At 42.5% G+C, this 25813-nt stretch overlaps 1 protein-coding gene across 7 annotated transcripts in view; it reads left to right on the top strand.

Annotated features, from left to right (window-relative positions):
* The window catches only part of abcc8 (ATP-binding cassette, sub-family C (CFTR/MRP), member 8), an 86905-nt gene that overhangs the window by 50799 nt on the left and 10293 nt on the right, over window positions 1-25813 (top strand). For 6 of the 7 annotated variants that reach the window (XM_015964892.3, XM_015964889.3, XM_070550439.1 and 3 more), the window contains 13 exons: window positions 9345-9377; window positions 10850-10888; window positions 11501-11599; window positions 12673-12757; window positions 13008-13088; window positions 13793-13930; window positions 15148-15273; window positions 15429-15525; window positions 20971-21218; window positions 23725-23891; window positions 24870-25097; window positions 25180-25272; window positions 25537-25639. In XM_015964892.3, the coding sequence (XP_015820378.1) occupies window positions 9345-9377; window positions 10850-10888; window positions 11501-11599; window positions 12673-12757; window positions 13008-13088; window positions 13793-13930; window positions 15148-15273; window positions 15429-15525; window positions 20971-21218; window positions 23725-23891; window positions 24870-25097; window positions 25180-25272; window positions 25537-25639 (1537 nt within the window). The remainder of the gene's footprint in view (window positions 1-9344; window positions 9378-10849; window positions 10889-11500; window positions 11600-12672; window positions 12758-13007; window positions 13089-13792; window positions 13931-15147; window positions 15274-15428; window positions 15526-20970; window positions 21219-23724; window positions 23892-24869; window positions 25098-25179; window positions 25273-25536; window positions 25640-25813) is intronic. The other variant, XM_015964890.3, reaches the window with a different exon arrangement.

Below are 25813 nucleotides of genomic sequence, written 5' to 3'. Positions count from 1 at the left end.
TCTATAATTAAACGGGTGAACTAGCAGTAGCACATCCAATGTCAAGGAAAGCAATAAAAAGTTATTATCAGGAGAGGGAGAATGTTTAAGTGGTCAGCAGCAGTGTGCTAGACGATGGTCCCCTCCATGAGGCCACCACAGCTCAGCAGAACATCGTTGTAGCTTCTTCTGGGTAGAAAAACACTTAGAGAAAAAATAAAGTTAACAGCTGAAATTGCAGAAAATAATACAGTTAAAGAGCAGATTGTAGAAGTAGTAGAGTGTGAAAAGTGGTCAGTGTGTCTAAGCCTATAGCAGCATAACTAAAGAGATAACTCTGGATAACCTAGCCTTTTTAGATGGAGGCATGTTGGAGGCAGGGCAAGAGAGAGCCGTCTTTACCGATTGTACACTCCACCTCCCTCTACTCCCCCACTTGTCCAGATCTAGGCTAACATCAGATTTTAACCATAGGCCCTATCAGATAAAAATGTTTTAAGCCTAGTCTTAAGTAGACAAGGTGTCTGCCTCACGGACTAAGGCTGGGAGCTGGTTCCACAGGAGAGGAGCCTGATAACTAAAAGATCTGCCTCCCATCCTAATTTTAGATATTCTGGGCACCACCAGTAAACCTGCAGTCTGAGATTACTGCAATGACTCCAAAGATAATCCTATCAGATACTCCTGTGGTGTGTGACGAATGCTCCTGTCTGCTCAGATGGATGTTGGGAGTGCTCCGATCACAAATTGAGGATATTAAACATGTTAGGTTGTTTAGGCCTGACATCAGCAGTTGTGGCCCCAGAGGAAAAACGAGTGTGCAGCCTGTTGGTTGTAGCCAATCAGAAAGCGAGAAGACAAATCCTTGTCCTCCATGTTTTTTTTTCACTTGGAAGTCATGTTTGATCTCAAGAGATTTTAGGAGATTTTCCATCTGACCTGGGAATGTTTGTGGGTGAAATTGGTTTGTGTGTAGTTTTTGCTGTGTGGCCATACACATCACACTATAGGGCCAAAATTGTTATACAGTGGTGTCAAAAACTATTTGCCCCCTTCCTGATTTCTTATTATTTTGCATGTTTGTCACACAAAATGTTTCTGATCATCAAACACATTTAACCGTTAGTCAAAGATAACACAAGTAAACACAAAATGCAGTTTTGAAATGATGGTTTTTATTATTTAGGGAGAGAACAAAATCCAAACCTACATTGCCCTGTGTGAAAAATTAATTGCCCCTGAACCTAATAACTGGTTGGGCCTCCCTTAGCAGCAATAACTGAAATCAAGCGTTTGCGATAACTTGCTGTGAGTCTTTTACAACGCTCTGGAGGAATTTTGGCCCACTCATCTTTGCAGAATTGTTGTAATACAGCTTTGAGGGTTTTCTAGCATGAACCGCCTTTTTTAAGGTCATGCCATAGCATCTCAATAGGATTCAGGTCAGGACTTTGACTGGGCCACTCCAAAGTCTTCATTTTGTTGTTCTTCAGCCATTCAGAGGTGGATTTGCTGGTGTGTTTTGGGTCATTGTCCTGCTGCAGCACCCAAGATCGCTTCAGCTTTAGTTGACGAACAGATGGCCAGACATTCTCCTTCAGGATGTTTTGGTAGACAGTAGAAGTCATGGTTCCATTTATCACAGCAAGCCTTCCAGCTCCTGAAGCAGTAAAACAATCACAGACCATCACACTACCACCACCATATTTTACTGTTGGTATGATTTTGTCTGAAATGCTGTTACTTCTACGCCAGATGTAACGGGACATTTGCCTTCCAAAAAGTTCAACTTTTGTCTCATCAGTCCACAAAGTATTTCCCCAAAAGTCTTGGCAATCAGTGAGATGTTTCTTAGCAAAACTGAGATGGGCCCTAATGTTCTTTTGGTTTGCGTCCTGGAAATCTGCCATGCAGGCCATTTTTGCCCAGTCTCTTTCTTATGGTGGAGTCGTGGACACTGACCTTAATTGAGGCAAGTGAGGCCTGCAGTTCTTTAGAAGTTGTCCTGGGGTCTTTTGTGACCTCTCGGATGAGTTGTCTCTGCGCTCTTGGGGTAATTTTGGTCGGCCGCCCACTCCTGGGAAGGTTCACCGCTGTTCCATGTTGTTGCCATTTGTGGATAATGGCTCTCACTGTGGTTCGCTGGAGTCCCAAAGCTTTAGAAATGGCTTTATAACCTTTACCAGACTGATAGATCTCAATTACTTTTGTTCTCATTTGTTCTTGAATTTCTTTGGATCTTGGCATGATGTCTAGCTTTTGAGGTGCTTTTGGACTACTTCTCTGTGTCAGGCAGCTCATATTTAAGTGATTTCTTGATTGAAACAGGTGTGGCAGTAATCAGGCTTGGGGGTGGCTACAGAAATTGAACTCAGCAGTGAAACACCACAGTTGGGTTATTTTTTTTAACAAGGGGGGCAATTACTTTTTCACACAGGGCAATGTAGGTTTGGATTTTGTTCTCTCCCTAAATGATAAAAACCATCATTTCAAAACTGCATTTTGTGTTTACTTGTGTTATCTTTGACTAATGGTTAAATGTGTTTGATGATCAGAAACATTTTGTGTGACAAACACGCAAAAGAATAAGAAATCAGGAAGGGGGCAAATAGTTTTTCACACCACTGTATCTGTGTTTTTTCTTTATTGCCACGTTTGGGGTGGCTAATATTTTTGAGTCTTCAGATGGTTTTTAAATCTTATGGTGTGAACCCAAGAGAGAAGGTGAGGAGCTCCATCCTCCCTGTGGAGCTCCTCCTCATCAGAAGCATTCACATGAGGAGGTTCAGGTTTCTAATTAGCATGCCTCTGTGGAGCCTCGTTTTCTGGGCACAATCCAACTGGGAGGAGAACCTGGAGTAGAACCAGAACTCGGAGGGGGTCTGGGTTTCCCTCCTGGACTCACAAGTCCATTTTATCTAAATTATTATTGACATGAAAGTACTTTTATCTATATGGAGTGACTATTATGTAAAATGTTTGATATTTTAATATTAAGAAGTGCTTGGATTAAAATAATATTTTTAATTTGGTTGTTTTTGTGATTTAAGGTCGGTCTAAATTCAGAGCAAGTGTAGACGATTCCCTTCCTTGAGGGCAGCTATTCAGCGTGTTTTAGTTGCTTCCCTGTTCGACATAGTTGATTCACCTGTTCAAGGTAATTACCTGTTGATTCAAATCAGGTGTGTTGGAGCGGGGAGACAACTAAAGGGGTGACGGTGGCACAGGAGTTAAGTGCTCTCCCCATAAACGGAAGGTTGCAGGTTTGAGCCCTGCTCAGTTTGTTGCTGTTGTTGTGTCCTTGGGCAAGACACATACCCCCCACACACCCCCCCCCCCTGCCAGGTAGTGGTGGTCAGAGGGATCGGTGGCGCCAGTGCTCAGCAGCCTCGCCTCTGTCGGTGTACCCCAGGGCAGCTGCGGCTACATCGTAGCTCATCCCCACCTGCATGTGAATGTGTGTGTGAATGGGTGAATGACTGTGTTGTAAAGCGCCTTGGGGGGTTCCAGGACTCTAAAAGGCCCTATATCAAGTATAGGCCATTTACCATTTTAACAAAGCATGTTTTCTTGCACAGTTTGCATTTTACTATTTATATATAATATTTCATTGCGCTTACTTCTAAATGCATATTTTATAGCTTTTGCTGCTCCAATTTTCTTCACATTACTCTTTTATTATTTCAGTATCTTCCTCACTTAGCCTTCAGGACTCTAAATGCTAATATTTTTTTTCTTTCTTTCTTTATTGAACATGCATGCAAATCAATAGACAACCCAAAGCATTCAAAAAGTATCCAAAAAGAAACCCACACATATGTATATGCATATATACACATACACACATACATACATACATACATACATACATACATATATATATATATATATATATATATATATATATATATATATATACATACATATACATATATATATATACATATATATATACATACATATACACATGTAGAACATGTTCAATGGGAAGGGAACGAAGCTCTGGTAGCTTATATAATCCCCCCCCAAATCAAATTTCAAGAAAGACAAAACAAAAAATATATATATTTTCCCTACACTGAGTGTCATTGCCATTTTCCTATAACATGTTTTATCCTCAATCACACAAACCAAATTTACATTTTCTCATGTTTCAAACCCCCCCCCCCCCCCCCCCCCCCGCCATGTTCACAGCTCCCAGTTCACCAACAATAAACAATTACAATCAAATGCAACACCCTTACAACTTTTCCTCCTCCTCCATGTAATTAATTAGTATAATTTTTTTATACTTCTCTTTAAACTTATGCAATGAGGGACTTTGCTTTAGATCCTCACTTAGCTTATTCCAAACTCTTACACCCGTAACAGAAATACAAAATGACTTTATTGTTGTTCTAAAATATGTATGCCTAAAGTTAAGTTTGTATCTGAAATTATATACGGTATCTGGTTTTATAAATAGCATTAATAATTTGTGTGGTAATAATTTCCTATGCACTTTAAACATGAATGTCGCTGCATATAGCTGAATTAAATCTTTAAATTTTAGTATTTTAGAATATATAAATAAAGGATTAGTGTGGTCTCTAAATCTAACATTGTGAACGACTCTCAGGGCTCTTTTCTGTATGATAGACAAGGGTACAATAGATGTTTTCTAAGTGTTACCCCATACCTCTACACAGTAAATAAGATAGGGATAAATCAATGAATAATAAAGGACATGGAGTGATTTATAATCCAAGTACTGCCGAGCTTTATTCATAATGTAGATGCTTCTCGCAACCTTATTATATACATGTTTAATTTGTGGTTTCCAACTTAATTTATTATCAATTACTATTCCAAGGAACTTATGTTCTGTTACTTGCTCAATTTCACATCCATCTATTTGCAGCTTAACCTCAGTTTTATTAGCCATACCAAACAACATACATTTTGTTTTTGCTATATTTAATGTAAGCTTATTTTCAATAAACCACTCTTTAATTACGCACATTTCAATTTGGACCATCCTTTCTAACTCGCTAATATTATCTCCTGCACAGAAAATAGTGGTATCATCGGTAAACAAAACAAATGTCAGTGTATTTGTTACATTACTCAAATCATTAATATATAATAAAAATAATTTTGGACCCAACACAGACCCCTGTGGTACTCCACAAACAATGTCCAACCATGTAGATGAACATTCTCCAAATTTCACAAACTGTCTCCTCTGTTGTAGATAGCTTGTCAACCAGCTCAACACTACACCCCTAATCCCATACCTCTCTACCTTTTCAAGTAACATTTTATGATTAACTGTATCAAAAGCCTTTTTTAAATCAATAAATATCCCTAGAACATGTTTCTTCTGATCAATTGACGTTGCAATTTCTTCCACAGAATGCACCAGAGCTAGTGATGTTGAACTATTCGGTCTAAATCCATACTGACAGTCTGAAATTATCTTGTATTTATCCAAAAATATTTCGAGTCGATTATTAAACAATTTTTCAAGAACCTTGGAAAATTGTGGAAGCAATGAAATCATATTTAAAATCATAAAACAGCCATCTCTACTGATCGTAACCTGATGGAGCCAATTTTGATTCACCTAAAGAATAAAACATCCCTTTGAGAGCCAGCAGCAGCCCTCCATCACCACTTCATCTGTTGAACTGTAGGAAGCACCTCCACCTTCCACATTCTCACTGCTGATTGAAAATGTAAAGCCAGACTCTCCGTACTGCTAAGATGATCTTTGGTCCTTTTAAGGTGTTGATTAAACCATAAAAAAGACATTTTCTGTGGTTCAATCACGCAGGAACATGATTAACACGTTACAATGGATGCGGGGTGATATAAACAACAATCAGATTCTCTCGATGGACCCGAAGTGCTCTGAGGTGATGATATTTGCTCAAGTGGCTTTTGCATTGGGGAAATTACTTGGTTTATGACTGACGACAGGGTTTTCTAATAGGAAAAAGTCTCATTTCAGGGTTTTATCATTTAAATGTTGAACAGACGAAGTCAGGGTTTGAATGTACACTTATATCATAAGGTTTTGCATTTAGTGGTAAATGATTTGCAGCTTTATTATTTGCCTTTGTCATCCCTTGCAGCATAAAGCTACATTATTCACTCCCTCACACACATGAATTCCATGATTTTTCTTTCTACAGTGACTGAATACTGACTAAAACAGAAGCTCCAGCAGAGAGGAGTCCACTTTGAAGTTCAGTGTCTTGTCTGAGCACAGTTTGATGTTTGAACTTGAGAAGCTGGGAATCAAACAGTGGGCTGAAAGCCAACAAAGTCCTCCGCCTGCTTCTGTAATCCCAACTTTCTTAATGCACAGTGCAGTCAAGTTTTCTCTTAAAAGGCTGTTCTTGGATTAAACTCATATATTTTTATTTTTTCCATCTCAATTACTCACAGAATTTGTCTGTTCTCTCTGTTTTTTATTATATATAAAACATCATGGTGACTCATATCTTGTGATGAAGCTCCTTCACCAAATCTGTATTTTCATGTTTATTTCCACAACTGTTGACAGGGCCGTCCTCTGCTTGTTTATTTTTCCCCTTCTCATAAGCGGGGAGCTCCTTGGAGACCCCCAGGCGGACGACGGGAGCTGCAACCCCTTTAATCTTGTCCACAGGGTTCTCGCTGCTCTTTTCTGCTCAGTTATTAAAGAAATGCACATATGTTCAGTGCAACAATCAATAAGGGAAACTAGTCATTCATGTAAACAGTCTTTGGGAGCAGCAAACAGCTTCACATTATCAACAAGAACAATTGTAATTCCAGGGAACTTTGACTCAAAAGGTTGAATTTGTGTCACAATGATGCTAACCCGTTAAAATAGAAATGAACACAGGATAAAAAAAATTAAAAATATCTCCGCTAAATACACCAGAGCAGTAAAGATTTGTTTTTACATCGGCGGTGCTCTGAGGAAGGCTACAGCGTTAGCCGAAACTTGCCAACTTAAACGGTAAAAACTAGGGCTGTCAAATGATTACAAATTTTAATCAGATTAATCAGAATTTTCAGTAGATTAATCATGATTACTCACTATTTGAAACCACACATGAATCCTAACCAGTTTTTTTCTGAAATGCATACCATTAGTAGTCTGGCGCGAACCGCTTGCAGCACCTGACGGTCCACCAGCAAACGCATGTTTGGCGTTGACATGGTACCTCAGGCTTGAACAGCTCCGGTGAAATTGAAACTCCTTATTACAAATCTGGCAAAAAACCTTGCACTTGTTAACTGTACCATCATTATTCTTTTTATATCTGAATCCATCCATAGGCCCACCTTGCTCCATCTCACCTTAACTCCCCAAACACGTTCCTAACAAATGATTCGTCACACTGCACATGATTTGAATGTGTTAAAAAAATTGATTTAATTAACGACCAAAAACTAATTAACTCCGTTAACGTGTTATTTTTGACAGCTCTAATAAAAACAAACCTTTACTACATTGTGTTTAGAAAAGAACCAAGCAATGGATTTTAACAGATAACACAGAACAAACGAGGTTCAAAAATTCACCAGTTGCAGATAACTCTTTGAAGAACCTGTTTGATTAGTTCTGCCTGGATTGATGAGCTAACTGATTGTGCAGTGCACCAGGCTGAAGACCAAAGGTGACAGATCATCTGCTGCTGTGGCCCCCAGACTCTGGAACTCTCTCCCCCTGAGCCAGAGATCAGTGGACTCAGTGAACTCCTTTAAAAAGCAGCCGAAAACTCACCTGTTCAGGCTTTTGTGTGACCTTCATCACCCTCTCCTTGTTCTGCTCTCCACCTTCCTCAGGATCCACTGATTTCCCTCTTTCCTATTCACTCTCTCTCTTTCTTTACATTTTTAATCACAATAGTCATTTTTTTTGCTCATTTTAAATACATTTTTAATCATTTTCTAAATTCTTTTTTATATTTTTACATTTTTTGTTTTTGTGAAGCACCTCGTGATTTTTATCTTGAGAGGCGCTATAGAAAAGATCTTCTTTTTTCTTTTTCTTTTTCTTCTTCTTACTGCTAGTCCACAGGGGGCTAAGAACAAATCAGATTTCTATTATATTAAAGTGACTCTTCATGGAAAATGACTGTATGATTTCTTGTGAAAAGCAGTTCTAACACCTCACATGTTAAATGGTTATGCTAGTAATAAGTTAGTATTCCTGCTAATGCTAAAAGCTAACTGTTGTCCATATTTGAGCTTAAACGTAAAACACAATCCCAGCCAGAGGTGTGTAAAATAGTGTTGCATGCATTACTTTGCTTTGAAATAAAGCATTTAAATTGGAACTGATTTAAGGTCAGTAAGACACTTTAGCGTTGCTTAGACTAGCTGTTAGCTTCTCTGTTTAGTCAAAGCTAATCTCCATTTCTCCACATTTAAGGGGTTTAAACTCCATGTAGGATATTAATAGCCTTTAGGCAGAACCCCTCCTAAAAGATGGTGAATTCAATAAAATTCTTAATTCTGTGGTTTTTATTTATGTTTTCTCTACCATTTCATCATGTTTTAAACATAGTAGTAAAACTACATTTCTCACTTTTCTAGTTTTCTGTGCGTCATAACCAAACTTAACTTATTTATGAAAGTGTTCAAATTTTGTTCATGGTTGGTCTTACTTTGTCATTTCAATCATAAAATTAATTAAAGTTCACATTCAGTGTTTATTTTAGCTGTTTTTGTCAGCTTATTGTTTCATCGTCGTTAATTCCATTTCACATCTAATTCCTATTCAAACTATTTTCCATTAAAAAAAAAACAAATCGATCATTGTAGCCAAAACACATTTGAGGATATTTAAACTAACGGGACCTGGTTTCATCCTCTCCATGTTCTTCACTTTTTCACCAACACATACAGTAACAGCTGTGTTTACATGTCCAAGAACAAGATGTCCGAGCTTCCTAAATGTCTCCCACCTCCTCTCTAGCGGTTGTGCTCTGTGGGGCCGAATAGCCACTGGAGAACATAAATCAGCCTCCACCCTCCAGTTACACCTAAACGTGACTGAAGTCACCTTCTCAGAAAGGAAGTGTCAATCTAAAAATACACGTGTGTGTGTGTGTGTGTGTGTGTGTGTGTGTGTGTGTGTGTGTGTGTGTGTGTGTGTGTGTGTGTGTGTGTGTGTGTGTGCGTGTGTGCGCCGACTGATTCATGACTGCTTTAGAATCGAGTTAATGGGAGTGTTAAGTTGCATAAATATTTACACGTCTCCCTCTCAGCCTCTGGAAGGATTCATTCTTTGTTTTCGTCTAAATTATAAAAAGAACATAAATAATGTTAGACATTATTTTACTTTTTTATGTAAATTTAAACACAAATGTGTTTTCTTCCAGCCTGCCGGGTCTTGAGTCAGAGGGAGATGAAAGGTAAGCTAGTCAGAAAGAACTAAATACATGAGCCTAAGTTCTCATGTATTTTTATTTAGAATATTTCAGACTGAATCAAAAACACAAAATATTTTTACTGAAAACTTCTAACTGCCGTTTTTTGAACTGAGATACAGTTTTTGTTGCTTGGCGGAGCAACAATAATGTGGAGTTATAGTATTGTATTGTGAAAGCTCTGTTCCTGATCGCTGTGATTCACCGTTTCTCCCCAGTGTCGCTGTTTTTCCACCTTACAGTCTCTGTCACATCTCTGTGGTCACATTACTTGTTTCCTCTTTTCTTTCCTCTACTTGGACCAAAACATCCAGTCTGCCATTAAAGTATCAAAATATAAATAAAACTTTTTAAAATGAGAGAAATCACCCTGTTACTGTGGCTTTCAACATGAACAGCCATCATTTCACATATTAAACAGAATATGATTAATGCATCAACTAGTTTACAGCTGATTATATATTAGAATTGTAAATTTTAACATTTAATACTGCTTGTTATTATATTTGATCACTTTAAATTTTAAATTAAATCTTCAGCCTAAACCTGGAACTGGTAAAAAGTTTTGAAAAAGCAAAAGTAAAATATACTTTTTTTTTAATAACAGGGTTCAAAAACTCCCAAATATTTTAATTAATAAAACAAGTACTTAGAGATTATCTTAAATAAAAATGTTTTTAAATAAACTATTCAGTTTGTTTTTAGTAACACTTCACAGTAAGGGTCCCTTTATTAATGTTACTTAGTGCATTATTAAGCATTAATAAACTATTAAATAACATATTAACAACTGATTAATGTTAATATTAATGCGTTACTAAGCAGAGAGTGCCCCCCCCCCCCCTCTCTCTCTCTCTGGCCCTTTGTCCTAACCTTAAGAACACATAATTAACAATAACAAGTTAATAAAATAATCCTTTGTTTATTAAAACTTGATAATGCACCAAGTAACATTGATATAAGGACCCTTATTGTGAAATGTTACCCTGTATTTTCATAATATCTTTTCTAGACGTCTCCTCACTATTTAACTCACTACTAGGTGGTTTTGGGTGAACGTAAAGAGCTACGAGGACATTTAAACAATCTCTCTAACACCAGCTCCAGTGGTGGACGGTCACTTAGTTGGCCTCACAAGCTCAACCGTTTCTGCTTTTGTGAAATCTTTTTTGTTTTGTTTTTTCTTTGAGTTCGAGTCGACAGAAACCGATGAGAGCTGCATCAACAGGCCGAGCGGGACTCCAGCGAACAGAAACAAATCCCCTATCCTCCGAGAGATGCATTAGTCCAAACACGTCGAAGCTGGTTTCCATATCATCTCATTACAGAGGACATATGAGAGAGGGGACGGAACGTGGGCGTTGGGATGTCAATGTGTTTTTGCTGAGTTCTTCTCTGTGTTCACCATAGTTGTTGTGCAGCTAATGCAAATCTCACGTTTGATATTTTTCCTGCAGCCCCACAGACAAAGATGCTGCAAGTGACACAGACATCAGGTGAGATCAACTGGTTTCCATGGTGATGCATCAGTATTAACAGCAGATATATTTTTTTCTCCAGCTTGACTCTTGGCCACATGTTGACTCATCGAACATTTGATTATTCTTTGACGACTGGATCTATCAAAGTCATACTGTGCAACGTTTTCATATTTTAAATCGTTTTCATCGGCTGGTATGTGCTAAAATGACCATTTACAGGGTAACAAAATGTCACTCAGACCCCACCGCCCTATGTGGCCAGAATACCGCACTTCTGGTTAGTTGCACTAGAAATGGAGCTGACATACCTGACGCTACAGTCTGCTTTCAGCACATTTCCTTCATATTTTAGATCACGAACACAGCATTTTGCTTCATTTCATGACAAATCGCTCCTGTAGACACTAAAGAAGGTTGAGGAGACAAGTTTTATTTTTGGTTCTACTAAACGGACACTAGGGGGTGCTAAAAGCAAGCAAAACCGCCACGTGTGCCTTTAACACTGAGAAGTTCTCGTAGCTCAGGAATTAACTCCGACCCGTTTGTGAAACTAAAGACTCGTTAAGCAAGGAAGAGATCATCTTGTTTTTTTGACAACTCTGGGTGTGTTGTGAATCTCCCCGGCAGGAAGAGAGGTCCAGTGGCCTACGCTTCCCAGAAGCCCTGGCTGCTCAACACCTCGGTGGTGGAGAACATCACCTTCGAGATGCCCATGATAAAATCCAGGTGAGACCTTGGACTTTTCTGTATTTTAGGCCTTCACCTCTTTTGAGTCACTCATAGAAAATCAATGTGAGAAACAATGTGGTGAGAAACAAAGAATATTTCATTAAAGGAGTAATTATGCTTCTTCAATTACCTCCACACTTGTAGACTCCATTAGTATCACACACACTAAAACTCTCGTTGGTGCTTTTCAGGCTCGTTCTGAAAGGCTTGAATTTTTGCTTTAATGGCAACAGACCAGCTCTAATGGACTGTTTTCCCCTTTTGTCCCTTTTGTGTTTCTGTTTAACACTAATGGGTTGGTGTTGCCGTGGATATGTGCTGCTGAACTGCTTCTGTCTGGATCCAGGTGGTTTATTACATCTGTCTGCAGCAGGTGTTTCCATGCGTTTACGTCTCTTCTGGTGCCGGCACTGTGCAACAGTCGGTTTGAGTTATTTATAGATTAACAGAAATTAATGCAAAACTGATCAAATAAGCTTCACCTTCAAAATCAAAGGAATTAGTTTAAAATTAAGATAATTTTTCATTTGGAAATGATGGGGCAGGAGCCACGTTTGTCAAATTCTGAAGCGCTGCACCAAACTTACAGTTGCAGGCTGCAGCATTGTTGACCGCCTTTTACCTTTCAGCAGAGCGGTAATAATTTATACGCTAAAAATAAACAGACATGGTTATTTTCTGACCCCCCTAATGGATTTGAGTGTCTTCCAGTGCAGCTTTTAGTCTCAAACTTCATGCAAATTTAGTATTTTTACAACACATGAAAAAGAATATTAGCTCAAGCAAGTCTGTGGATCTGCAGGTGTTTCATTGGGGATGTCAGGCTAGGTAAGCATGTTATTTCAGGGTCGTGACCCCATATTGTTGGAGGTAAACCTGCTCCTGGAACATCGCGTTTAAATGATTATGGCTTCACGTAAAAGTGTGTGTGCATTTCCTTAAATGTGTCACATTTAAGATTTAAATGATGCAAACAGATGAGTTTCTGGCCATCAAGGTAACCATGGTCTGGTTTTGTTTCTGTCTGCCAGCTGATCTCTGTCCTCGTTTGTATTCTGTGTGTCTGACAGATACAAAACCGTCATCGAGGCCTGCTCTCTCCAGCCTGACATCGACATTCTTCCACAGGGGGACCAGACGGAGATCGGGGAGCGGGTCAGTTTATCATTCCCCTTTATTCATCATATCTGGCTCCCATCCTGACTGGCTCCCCTTCAGGATCATTCATCATCATTACCGTACGGCAGGAACAATGTTTCTGTGTGCTGGGAGCTGGAATGACCAGGTTTAGTCAAAGATCTGCCATGTTGGAATTCACTAACGAAGGAAATAAACCCATTGTCCCTGATGCTCTTCTGGAGGACACACACACACCTTCCTTCACACGCTTTCCCTTCTCGTGCAGGGAATCATCTTATCGGGGGGGCAGAAGCAACGCATCAGCGTGGCGAGGGCTTTGTACCAGCAGACCAACGTGGTCTTTCTGGTGAGTCTGCACATAAACGCCGCTCAGATTTCATTAAGAGACACAATCGGGCTGCTGGGTTTGGTATCTGATCTGATTCTATTTCTGAAGCTGTCCTGCATGATAAAAATAACGACACGCTTCCTAAACTCTCTGCAGACGGCTTTGAAATGTCAGATTCTGTTGGCTTTTGAAATACGACACGTGGTAATTATATTTTCATAGAAAAGGCTGTAAATAAAGATGTTCAGAGAACATTTAATGTGCTCTTTAATATTATTTTACTCTTTTTCTTTAACTAATGAAAGAACTACTTGCCAAAGTCTACATGCATTTTTAGAGAGCCATTAAAAAAATACCTCATTAATTAATATATTAGGTGAATTATTTATGGATACCCTGTTTTCCTCAGTGTAAGATAATTATGCCATCAGCTACATATTTTAAGCCTAACTGCATTTCTGTAGATATTTTTAAGATCTGATGTTTTATGACTCAACAAGGGGTTCTGATGCCAAGGCTGAGAAACCAAACTTTTAGACCAGGGGTCACCATTCTGCAGCTTTTAGCTGTTTCCAACACACCTGGTTTAAGATACAAGCAATTAGGATTAAAACTGTTAAAGAAGTGAATAAATAATAACAATAATAATAAGTAGTGTATAGTAATGTATGCATACTTTTTTCTAAGTATATATTCCTAATTATTTGTGTTTTTATGTTCAGGACGACCCATTTTCTGCTTTAGACATCCACCTTAGTGACCATCTTATGCAGGATGGCATCCTGAAGATGCTGAGAGAAGAGAAACGGACCGTCGTGTTGGTCACACACAAACTTCAGTATCTGCCACATGCTGACTGGGTAAGACCAGAAAGTGAGTGAGTGTGTGTGTGTGTGTGTGTGTGTGTGTGTGTGTGTGTGTGTGTGTGTGTGTGTGTGTGTGTGTGTGTGTGTGTGTGTGTGTGTGTGTGTGTGTGTGTGTGTGTGTGTGTGTGTGTGTGTGTGTGTGTGTGTGTGTGCATGTGCTTGTCTTTATGTATTTAAGTGGACACATTTTGACATTTGACCTGTAGTGTGCAGACATGTCCACAGTGCACGAAAACCTAAAACTGGGTTTTAGAGGTTTGGTGTGAATTAACTTTTAGTTTAGGTTAGTTAGGAACAGGGCTCGAATTACACACAGGTGTCCCCGGGAATCCTTGAGAGGGAGGGGGAGGGGAGGGGAGGGGGACGGTACACACGGTATGCTCGATATGTCCCGGTATGGTGAAAGTCCATTTGAGTACTTAAAGTTGAAAATGAAAAAAATTTCGAGTTCCCCCTTGGTGTGTGTTCTGGGGGACCCATCACCCTTTCAGGGGAGCAGGGCTCCCCCTATTCCTCCCATAATTTGAACCCTGGTTGGGAATAGAACAGCATTGGTTAGGGTTAGGCACATTTTATTCATTTATTTGCTTTTTTTTAAATTATTTATTTAACCAGGAACATCCCATTGAGATTTAAAAACTCATTTTCAAGGGAGTCCTGGCCAAGAGGCAGCAAAAGTTACAGTTACAAACTTTTTCAGTTACATAGACATGTTATAAACAAAGTTACAGAAGGCAGTTACAACACAGGGAATCCGTCTCAAGGGCTCTCAGTCTGGTTTTGAATGTAGTCAAGGAGATAAACTCGGTCAATTCCCACTTTTCTGTTCCATGCAGAAGGAGCAGAGTTCATGAAAGCCCTTTTGCCCAGTTCTGTGTGAGCAAAGTGGAGTCACTAAAATGAATGGACGTCAATGAAGGGTCCACACTGTGTGTGTGTGTGTGTGTGTGTGTGTGTGTGTGTGTGTGTGTGTGTGTGTGTGTGTGTGTGTGTGTGTGTGTGTGTGTGTGTGTGCGCACGCGCGCGCGTTGGTATCGCATCACTTAATTGTCCAAAATCCACAAAAATAACTCAGGTCATGATAGAAGATCTTTGAGGATCTCAGAAGACAGATGATTTTCAGATGACTAATGTGAACTGTGTGTGTGTGTGTGTGTGTGTGTGTGCGTGCGTGCGTGCATGCGTGTGTGTGTGTGTGTGTGTATTATCAGATTATCGCCATGAAAGACGGCAGCATCCAGACTGAAGGGACTCTGAAGGACATCCAGAACGCTGAACCTGAGCTCTTCGAGCACTGGAGGACTCTGATGCACAGACAGGACCGGGAGTTTGAGACGGTGACTAATGATTCCAGAGAATTAAAGAGGCTTTCATGACTTGAGTCAATATTTAATAAAGGTTCACTTTTATTAAATCTTGGGGAAATTAGGATTATATTTCAGACACAATCCAGCACTGCTCAGAGTTTGATCGTGGAGTCTTTTGTCCTCAGGAGACGGTGGCGGCGAGCATGACCGACATGGAGCGAAAGAACCTTCGGAGGGCCATGTACTCCAGAGACGCAGCAAGGACCGAGGAGGATGAGGAAGGTGAGAGGAGACGAGGCACGACCAGCTGGTCTAAATTTATGCATGACTGCAGACGAGGAGCGTCTCTGATGTCAGTCTGGCTGCTACACTCATGAGATCATTTCCCTCCACCTGCTGTGTTTGCTGAGAAGAAGCATCTGTCACCTTAAAGCTCAAGACCATCAAGCTTAATTTAATGTTTACATCCTTTTTCCGTGTGTTGTAGCTTCAGATTCCCTTTTATTTTGCCAATAAACACCAACATGTGTAGGTGCTGGAGTTCTTTTAGTTTAGCTCTTGTTTCTCAGTTATAAGATAGTCCAGCATGTTCTCCCCTGCAGCCTCCTGCTGGGACTAAACACTGGACCCGACCCTTTGTGTGCCTCTGCTGTGATGAGAGATGCTACGGTGCATCGGCTGTGCTTTTTTATTTTTATATCTGTGCTGTGTTGTCTCCTGTGTGCTGGTGGCACCCTGGGGTGGATTTGTTCGATGGCTCCAGCTGCAGGTGTTACCCTTGAGTTCAATCTAGCAGCCATGCTCAGAAAGCATGGCTTGGAAAAGAAAAGGCAAAAATAGAAAATGCATGCTTGTGGGCTCCTCCTTGAACCGTCACCTTATCGTGGTGGAGGAGTTTGAGTGCCCTAATGATCCTAGGAGCTATGTTGTCTGGGGCACTTAGTGCCCCTGGTAGGGCCTCCCATGACAAATTGGTCTTAGGTGAAGGGTGAGACAAAGAACGGTTCGAAGGATCTTTCATGGCGGTTAAAACGAAGAGTCGGAGTACCCGGCCCGGAGGGTTACCGGGGTCCCACCCTGGAGCCAGGCCTGGGGTTGGGGCCCGTGAGCGAGCGCCTGGTGGCCGGGCTTTCGCCCATGGGGCCCGGCCGGGCCCAGCCCGAACCGGATACATGGGCTCGTCCAACTGTGGACCCACCACCCGCAGGAGGAACATGAAGGGTCCGGTGCAATGTGAATCGGGTGGCAGACCAAGGCGGGAGCCTTGGCGGTCCAATCCCCGGACAAGAAAACTAGTTTTTGGGACATGGAACGTCACCTCGCTGGCGGGGAAGGAGCCGGAGCTTGTGGCAGAGGTTGAGCGGTACCGGCTAGATATAGTCGGACTCACCTCGACACATTGCATTGGCTCTGGAACCCGAGACCTGGAGAGGGGTTGGACACTCTACTTTGCTGGAGTTGCTCCGGGTGAGAGGCGGAGGGCTGGGGTTGGCTTTTTGTTAGCCCCGAGACTCTCTGCCTGTGTGTTGGGGTTTACCCCGGGGGACAAGAGGGTAGCTTCCTTGCGCCTTCGGGTCGGGGAACGGGTCCTGACTGTTGTTTGTGCTTATGGGCCAAATATCAGTTCAGAGTACCCACCCTTTTTGGAGTCCCTGGGACGAGTGCTAGATAGTGCTCCATCAGGGGACTCCATTGTCCTGCTGGGGGACTTCAATGCTCACGTGGGCAATGACAGCTTGACCTGGAGGGGTGTGATTGGGAGGAACGGCCCACCTAATCTGAACTCGAGCGGTGTTTTGTTATTGGACTTCTGTGCAAGCCGCAGTTTGGCCATAACGAACACCATGTTCGAACATAAGGATGCCCATCGGTACACTTGGTACCAGGGCAGCCTAGGTCACAGGTCGATGATAGATTTTGTAGTCGTATCATCTGACCTGCGGCCGTATGTTTTGGACACCCGAGTGAAGAGAGGGGCGGAGCTGTCAACTGATCACCACCTGGTGGTGAGTTGGATCAGATTGCAAGGGAACATGCCGCGTAGACCTGGCAGACCCAAACGCATAGTGAGGGTCTGCTGGGAACGCCTGGCAGAAGAACCTGTCAAGACGGTCTTCAACTCCTACCTCCGGCAGAGCTTTGACCACGTCCCGAGAGCAGTGGGGGACATTGAGTCCGAGTGGGCCTTGTTCCACTCTGCGATTGTCGAGGCGGCTGTTGCTAGCTGTGGTCGTAAGGTGGCCGGTGCCAGTCGTGGTGGCAACCCCCGTACCCGCTGGTGGACACCAGAGGTTCGGGGAGCCGTCAGGCAGAAGAAGGAGGCCTACAGGGCGTGGCTGGTCTGTGGGTCTCCGGAGGCAGCAGACAGGTACCGGATAGCCAAGCGGGGTGCAGCAGTGGCAGTTGCCGAGGCAAAATCTCGGGCGTGGGAGGAGTTTGGTGAGGCCATGGAGAAAGACTATCGATCGGCTCCAAAGAGGTTCTGGCAAACTGTCCGGCGCCTCAGGAGAGGAAGGCAGCAACTCGCTCACACTGTTTACAGTGGGGATGGGGAGCTGCTGACGTCAACTGAGGCTATAGTCGGACGGTGGAAGGAATACTTTGAGGAGCTCCTCAATCCCACCAATGCGCATTCCGAGGAGGAACCAGAGCTGGGAGGCCTGGGGATGGACTGTCCGATCTCGGGGGCAGAAGTTGCTGAGGTAGTCAAACAACTACACAGCAGCGGTGACCTGAGGGTGTGTTCCAACTATAGGGGGATCACACTCCTCAGCCTCCCTGGAAAGGTCTACGCCAAGGTACTGGAGAGGAGGGTCCGATCGATAGTTGAATCTCAGATAGAGGAGGAGCAATGTGGTTTTCGTCCTGGCCGTGGAACTGTGGACCAGCTCTATACCCTTGCAAGGGTGATGGAGGGGGCATGGGAGTTTGCCCAACCAATCCACATGTGCTTTGTGGATTTGGAGAAGGCTTATGACCGTGTCCCCAGGGGCACCCTGTGGGGGACGCTCCAGGAGTATGGGGTGGGTGGCTTTCTGTTAAGGGCCATTCAGTCCCTTTACCAGAGGAGCGTGAGTTTGGTCCGCATAGCCGGTAGTAAGTCGGACCTGTTCCCAGTGAGGGTTGGACTCCGCCAGGGCTGCCCTTTGTCACCGGTTCTGTTCATCACTTTTATGGACAGAATTTCTAGACGCAGCCGTGGTGTGGAGTGTGTCGAGTTTGGTGGCAGGAGAATCTCGTCTCTGCTTTTTGCGGATGATGTGGTCCTCCTAGCTTCATCCAGCTCTGACCTTCAGCTCTTGCTGGGTAGATTCGCGGCCGAATGTGAAGCGGCTGGGATGAGGATCAGCACCTCCAAATCTGAGACCATGGTTCTCGACCGGAAAAGGGTGGCTTGCCACCTCCGGGTCGGGGGAGAGGTCCTACCTCAAGTGGAGGAGTTTAAGTATCTCGGGGTCTTGTTCACGAGTGAGGGTAGGAGGGATCGGGAGATCGACAGGCGGATTGGTTCGGCGTCTGCAGTCATGCGGACGCTGAGCCGATCTGTCGTGGGGAAGAGGGAGCTGAGCCAGAAAGCCAGGCTCTCGATTTACCGGTCGATCTACGTCCCAATCCTCACCTATGGTCATGAGCTTTGGGTAATGACCGAAAGAACGAGATCGCGGATACAAGCGGCCGAAATGAGTTTCCTCCGTAGGGTGGCCGGGCTCAGCCTTAGAGATAGGGTGAGGAGCTCGGACATTTGGGAGGGACTCGGAGTAGAACCGCTGCTCCTCCGGATCGAAAGGAGCCAGTTGAGGTGGTTTGGGCATCTGGTCAGGATGCCTCCTGGACGCCTCCCCGGGGAGGTGTTTCGGGCATGTCCTGCCGGCAGAAGGCCCCCGGGTCGACCCAGGACACGTTGGAGAGGTTACATCTCCAATCTGGTCCGGGAACGCCTTGGGGTCCTGCCGGAGGAGCTGGTGGACAAGGCCGGGGAGAGGACGGCCTGGAGCTCCCTAATTGGGATGCTGCCCCCGCGACCCGGACCCGGATAAGCGGAGGAAGACGAAGACGAAGACGATGCTTGTGGGACTGTGATGCTTCTTGTAGGATGGTATTTTGGACCGGCAGTCGAGGGGAAAAATGAGCATTTCCTAGTTTAGAGAGTCGAATGGGAATGATGAGAGTATTCAGACTTTTATTCCTCAGGATTTTAATTTTATTCTCTACGTTTAGACTTTTTTTTTTGACAAATATCAGTTTTCCAACTTTTTTCCTGACAATTTTGATGTAATGATCATCGTAATTTCCCTACATTCTGACACAAATGTTGATATTTTGACATTTTTATCAACATTTCAACCTAAATTTCAACTCAAAAACATTAATATTTCATCATTTAGACATATTACTCTGTTTAATTTAAATCTTGAAATTCTGACTTTATTTCAGTTACAATAATTAGATTTGAGCATAAACATTATTTTAACTTCATTCAGTTACTTCATTTTATTTTTGACTTTCAACTTTTTGCTCAACTTCTTGTTTTTAATCTCAAAACAGAATATTTTTCATCACTACTTTAAATATTTTTGACATCATCGTATTAACACTCAATTTTTTCCCTTAATTTTGTGACTTTATGACATTTTGACTTTCCTTTGTCAAAATAAAATTTAAACTTTCATTAATTTTTTGTCAAATGTTTTATGAACATTTAGAATTTATATAATATTTAATCCCAAAACCCTTCTTAGTGGTAGTGTTAGAAGGTTATGCACTATATCATCCAGACTTTATTTAATTTTTTACCCATCAAAGAAAAAAAGTTTAATTTAATTGATCAGAATTTTCAAAATGTCACCCTTTTTATGATTCTGTTCCTTTCAGCTTTGGCTTTTTTCTTCAACATTCTGGTTATTTTGTTTTTATTCTGGTAAAATTAATTCAACTTTTTAACTCTTTCTTTAATAAAATTTTGTTTTTTTAATTTGACATATCATAAATCCTAAAGTTTACACTTGATGGTAGCATTATTGGACAATACATTGTACGATTCAGACTTCAACAATAATTAATACTTATTTTAATCGGGCTTTTTTTCAACATTTCACATTTATTTTGGACATTTTTACTTAACTGTTTTAGTGTTTGACTTTTATTCCTGACTTTTGTGTCAAATTTTAACATTTGGGTTTAATTTCAAAATGGACAACCAAAAAAAGTCTTTTATTTACTTTTTTCTTTGTGGCCCTAAGTTTCCATAGTTTTCTAGAAAAAGCAGATCGTTGTTTGTAAATGTCATTTATTTAGCTTTTGCGAACACGCTCGTAGGCAACAGCTGTTGTAGCAGTTCTGTGCTGATAGTCGTGAAACGTTTAGCGTTTCCTGCTTCGTCCTTCTGTTTGCTCTCTGCCTCCAGCATGTCGAGCCTCCCAGATGCCCACATGTAGCCTATTGCTCCACTGCTCTGGTGCGTGATGTGATGGGTGATATTTACGGTACGTTAATGGGTGGGGAGGAGGTGAGAAGTCGTTCCCATTAGCTTCTCACCACTCTGGCTTGTGGCAAACCTTCTCTGGTTTCTCCTCCCTGGTGGTTCTCTGTTCTCTAACTGGTAGTTTGTCAGTCAGAAGAGGAGAGAAAGGAAATACCTAAAGAGTTAAATCACACAAAATTATTGAGAAAAGTGAGTTGGAGCAAAGATTAGACTCCAAATTGAACTGATCTCCGTTTTGATCTCAGAGGATTCCGTTGAGAGTGAGGATGACGACAACCTGTCTCAGGTGATGCGCCAGCGAGCCACCATCCCATGGCGCTCCTGCGGGACCTACCTGTCCTCCGCTGGTGTCCTCCTGCTCACCCTGCTCCTCCTCTCGCAGCTCTTCAAACACACACTCATGGTCGCCATTGACTACTGGCTGGCACACTGGACGTCGCACGTCATCACCACCAAGTTAGGCACCGCGGCTCACAACTGTACCGTGGTTCAGGTAAGAAACTCACCTGATCTGTGCTTCCTGTGATACTGTTTGATTTTTTCGAGTTGTTTTTTCATGTTCTTATTTGCTTTGAGAGTTTGACATTTTCACATTTCCTGCACAGGTCGCTTTTCTCTGTCGAGAACTTCTCCAACCTGTCGACTCACCATTTCTATTGGGATTATCTCACCACCGCTCAAAATTAGATCCAAAATAAACATCTACGTCGTTTCTCCTGATCGCAGAATTTCCCTTCAGGGGAATCGACACAATTATTCACAGTTTTCTGACTAATCCTCAAGTGATGCTCGGTAAGAAGGAAAAAGAAGAGAAAACCCAAACACGGACGCTGCCAATTCCAGATGGAGCAAAATGGCATCCTGAAGCAGCAGCGACGGCTTTATCTGCATATCAGAGCAGCCGGCACACACTTATGGAGAAATCATAGCTTAAAAATGTGAAATTAGAGAATAAAACAGGAATTTACCAGAATGCAGATGTGGGATTGTATTGATGTAGCATCACAACTGATAGCATTGCATCACATCTCTTTGATCTGCTTTAAACCTAATCTAAATATATATTGTGCACACACACACACACACACACACATGCACGCACAAACACACACACGCACGCGCTATTGTTTCATTGTAGTATAAATATAGTGAGGTTTAAAGGTTGTGCTCTGTCTTTCACAATCAGAGGTCACACCAGCTGTTAGCATGTGAGTCCATTCCAGGATGAGGGAATTTAACATTAGATGTGTGTGTGCGTGCGTGCGTGCGTGCGTGCGTGCATGTGTGTGTGTGTGTCATAAACTTAAATGCGAGGTCACATCTCACACGGTCACGTGAAGGCTACATACAGAGTCAGCTGCAGTATAAAAGGCCCAGAAGAACACACACATGCATGCACACACTCTTCTGCAGTCACACACACAGCTAAGTGCACATAAACTGCCGCCTGAACGCTGAGCACATCTTGTTTGGCCGAGCTTCACAGACTCTTTGCCAGGTTTATCTAATCTGCACTGTGCTGTGGACTAATCCACCGGGGGACACTCCGAAGTCCTGTTTGGCCATCAAACACACTCTCGCCCTGTAAATGCCGCTGGGAGGAGGAGTTAGGGCGAGGCAAGAAGGGAATACGGAGAGGAGGAAGATTAGAATGAACCAGGAGGATGAGGAGGGTTAAAACATGAAGGCAGCCATGATGCAGTCTCAGCCAATCATGGAGCTTCATCTATCCACCTGTTTTAGGGTGCAGAGGGACGGGTGTACCTCTATTTAGAAAGACGCTTCAAATAAACCTTCGTGGTGTGAAAACTGGTGGATGATGATAGAAACTGGTGGTTCCTTGGGTCAACGTTTGTGTTTTGAGTTTTCATGAGGGAAACCACTTCGTGTTTTGAAGAAACATTAAATACATCTTGGCTGCTATGGAAACCAGTTGGAGATTTTCAGTTTATTTGCTGCCTTCTGGGGGGATTTAAGATCAAAAGCTGCATCTATATGCTCAAAGGCTTATTGAATTTTGTATCCAATGCATTGAAATATGCAACATCAGAAAAACTGAACAAAGACAAACAAGCTTCAAATCAGTGGTGAAGTAATAAAAATCATCACTGCTCAGTCTGCTTCCCATTTAGTGAAATTATGTTTCCCAAAATCCTGTTTTAGCGTTAAAACCTTGGATAAACAGCTTTGTAATGAGGGCTGCGTTCCATATAGAAGACGTTCTACTTGTTTAGAGCAAGGAGAGTGGGTGGAGAGGATCTCCAGAGAACATATTCAGCTATAATTGTTACAAGAGATGAAAATAGAAAATCTAAATGCACGAAGAGTATAAATCTCACTGAGGATGGTTGTGTTGCTGCGTTATTTAAAACCTTCAGTGGTTTAGGTCGTAAAGCTCTGCTTGTGGGTCAGAAGCTAAAAGGTTTGGTGCAGGTTCCAGCTGCAGAAGTGGAATTCAGTATTTGGGTTGTTTTTGTTTAGTTTATTTTTTTCTCCAGTTTATCTTGTGTAAATGCATGACTTACTGAGGTTTGCATATATGAGACATTGGAATCAGAGATATGTAATTTAAATAAAATTCCCTGTTTATATTATGATTTTCTAATGTAAATGCTGCATTATAATATTACTGATTCATTTCGGTTTATTTTCTTAAGCTAAAAGTGTCAAATTTAAAATCCTAAACTGTGACTGCTATGATTTTTTTTTACATTTTTTTCATTACATCATGAACATAAATTTGACTCATTTTATAATAAAGACAAATGGACTTACAGGAAGAACAGCATGAAGAAGAAGAGTCAAAACCAAAAGCTGAACAGCAGAACCTTATCAGCACTTTCCTCCTCCTGTTTGCTCAAAAGATGCCAGCTCAGCTCTGAAAGCTTCTCTGGCTTTCACCACTTAAAGCTGGAGTGTAATTATGTTTGTAATTACAGTCCAGGCTAAGTGATCAGCGCCTTGTCAAACACAAACGGTTGTGTGTCGTTGTGCTGCAGGCCTGCGGCTTCAGCCACTCGTGGTACCTGTCTGTGTTCAGCGTGCTGTGCTGCCTAGGCATCATCCTCTGTCTCGCCACCTCTGTGACGGTGGAGTGGACCGGCCTGAGGGTGGCCAAAGAGCTGCACCACAACCTGCTCAACAAGATCATTCTGGCCCCCATGAGGTGTGTGTGTGTGTGTGTGTGTGTGTGTGTGTGTGTGTGTGTGTGTGTGTGTGTGTGTGTGTGTGTGTGTTCTGAGAAGCGCTGAATGTTTGGTTTTCTGAGGAAGGCAGAATGTTCTCTGAGTAATGAGGCCAAAGGAAGGAGCTTTTACCTCCATCTCCTCATATAAACACACACACACACACACACACACACACACGATGTTCAAAGCAGAATTCTCATGATGAGAGGATTTTTAAAATCCCAGACTGCTCTAATGTAATCTAGTAGATTAAATGGCTTCATGATACTGTTAATTATATTAAAATAGATTATTTAGGAAATCAAATGAAGTGATATTATAAATAAATGGATGAGTAAGTGAATGAATTATTTTGTACCTCAGTTCAGAGGAATGGGATGATAAATGGTCTGTATTTGAAATAGCACCTTCTAGATTCTATGAACCCCCAAGGTGCTTTATAACCCAGCCAGTCATTCACCTATACACACACACACGCGCACACACACACACATTCACACGCTGATGTGATGAGCTACAATGTAGCCACAGCTGCCCTGCGGCACACTCATGCCACCAGTCCCTCCACCACCAGCAGGCTGGGAGGGTGACGTTTCTTGCCCAGGGACACGACTGCCACAGACTGAACGGGGCTCAAACCTGCAACCCTCTGGTTATGGGGCGGATACTTAACACCTCTGCCACTGTCATAAAATGAATGGATGAGCCAACCAGTCACCCTTATTAATACCTTCACAAATTAAAGTATGGATAGACAGATGGAGGGATAAATTCATTCAATATTAACTTGGTGAATAAATGAGCAAGTGAACCAATGACTGACTGACTGACTGACTGACTGAATGAATGAATGAATGAATGAATGAATGAATCTTCCCCGTATTTCTGCTGAATCCTAATTTTTTTCCCTCTAACAAACAGATAAAGCCACTGGTTTTGTGTCTTCATCCCTTCAGGCTGTTTGAGACGACGCCCCTCGGCAGCATCCTCAACAGGTTCTCCACAGACACCAACACCATCGACCAGCACATCCCCACCACCCTGGAGTGCCTGTCTCGCTCCACCCTGCTGTGTCTGTCCGCCCTGGGTGTCATCTCCTACGTGACGCCTGTCTTCCTCGTCGCCCTCCTGCCCCTCGCCGTGGCTTGTTACTTCATCCAGAAGTACTTCAGGATGGCTTCCAGGTCAGACGAGCGGCACAGACACCTGCTGAGGTTCTGGTGTAGAGATTTCTGACTGATGTCATTTCCTCTGTGTGCTGGTCAGAGACCTGCAGCAGCTGGAGGACAGCACCCAGCTCCCTCTGCTGTCCCACTTCTCTGAGACGGTGGAGGGTCTCACCACCATACGAGCCCTCAGGTAGTTCCACACCTCCTGCCTCACAGTCACAGCAGCATAAATCTAATTAACAGATTTAACTAAAAGTTTTAGCTCAACAACCATTAGATCCTTGTCGTTTTGATGCATTGAAGTAGTTTTTTTTAAAAGGATGTTCTGCAGGAAGAAATCCTCTCTTTGCAGCTGGATTTTACTTCCAAACCCTGCACCCCGGTGACAGGATGGAAATGCTTCAGTCAGATGCTTTCTGGTGTTGTGAAGTGACTCCAGTCCTCTCGTTGTCAGGTACGAGCCCAGATTCAGGCAGAGGTTGCTACAGTTCACCGACGCCAACAACATCGCCTCGCTCTTCCTCACGGCCGCCAACCGTTGGCTGGAGGTCCGCATGGTAATGACCCATCTGCTGTTTAGGATTTTTTTTTTAATCTGTCGGTCACGCCTCTGGCTCCCAGCCACATGTTTGTTGCTGAGTAACTGCTCCCTCTGTTGGGTTGGTGAAACACTGATTATTTTATTGACTCAAAGCTCCATCTTCACACCGTGTTTTTGTATCGGCTGCTGC

The sequence above is a fragment of the Nothobranchius furzeri genome, chromosome 4 (assembly GCF_043380555.1).
Source record: "Nothobranchius furzeri strain GRZ-AD chromosome 4, NfurGRZ-RIMD1, whole genome shotgun sequence".
In the NCBI taxonomy this organism is placed as follows: domain Eukaryota; kingdom Metazoa; phylum Chordata; class Actinopteri; order Cyprinodontiformes; family Nothobranchiidae; genus Nothobranchius; species Nothobranchius furzeri.
Note: the sequence above shows the minus strand (reverse complement) of the source record. Positions and strands in the feature narration are given on the sequence as shown.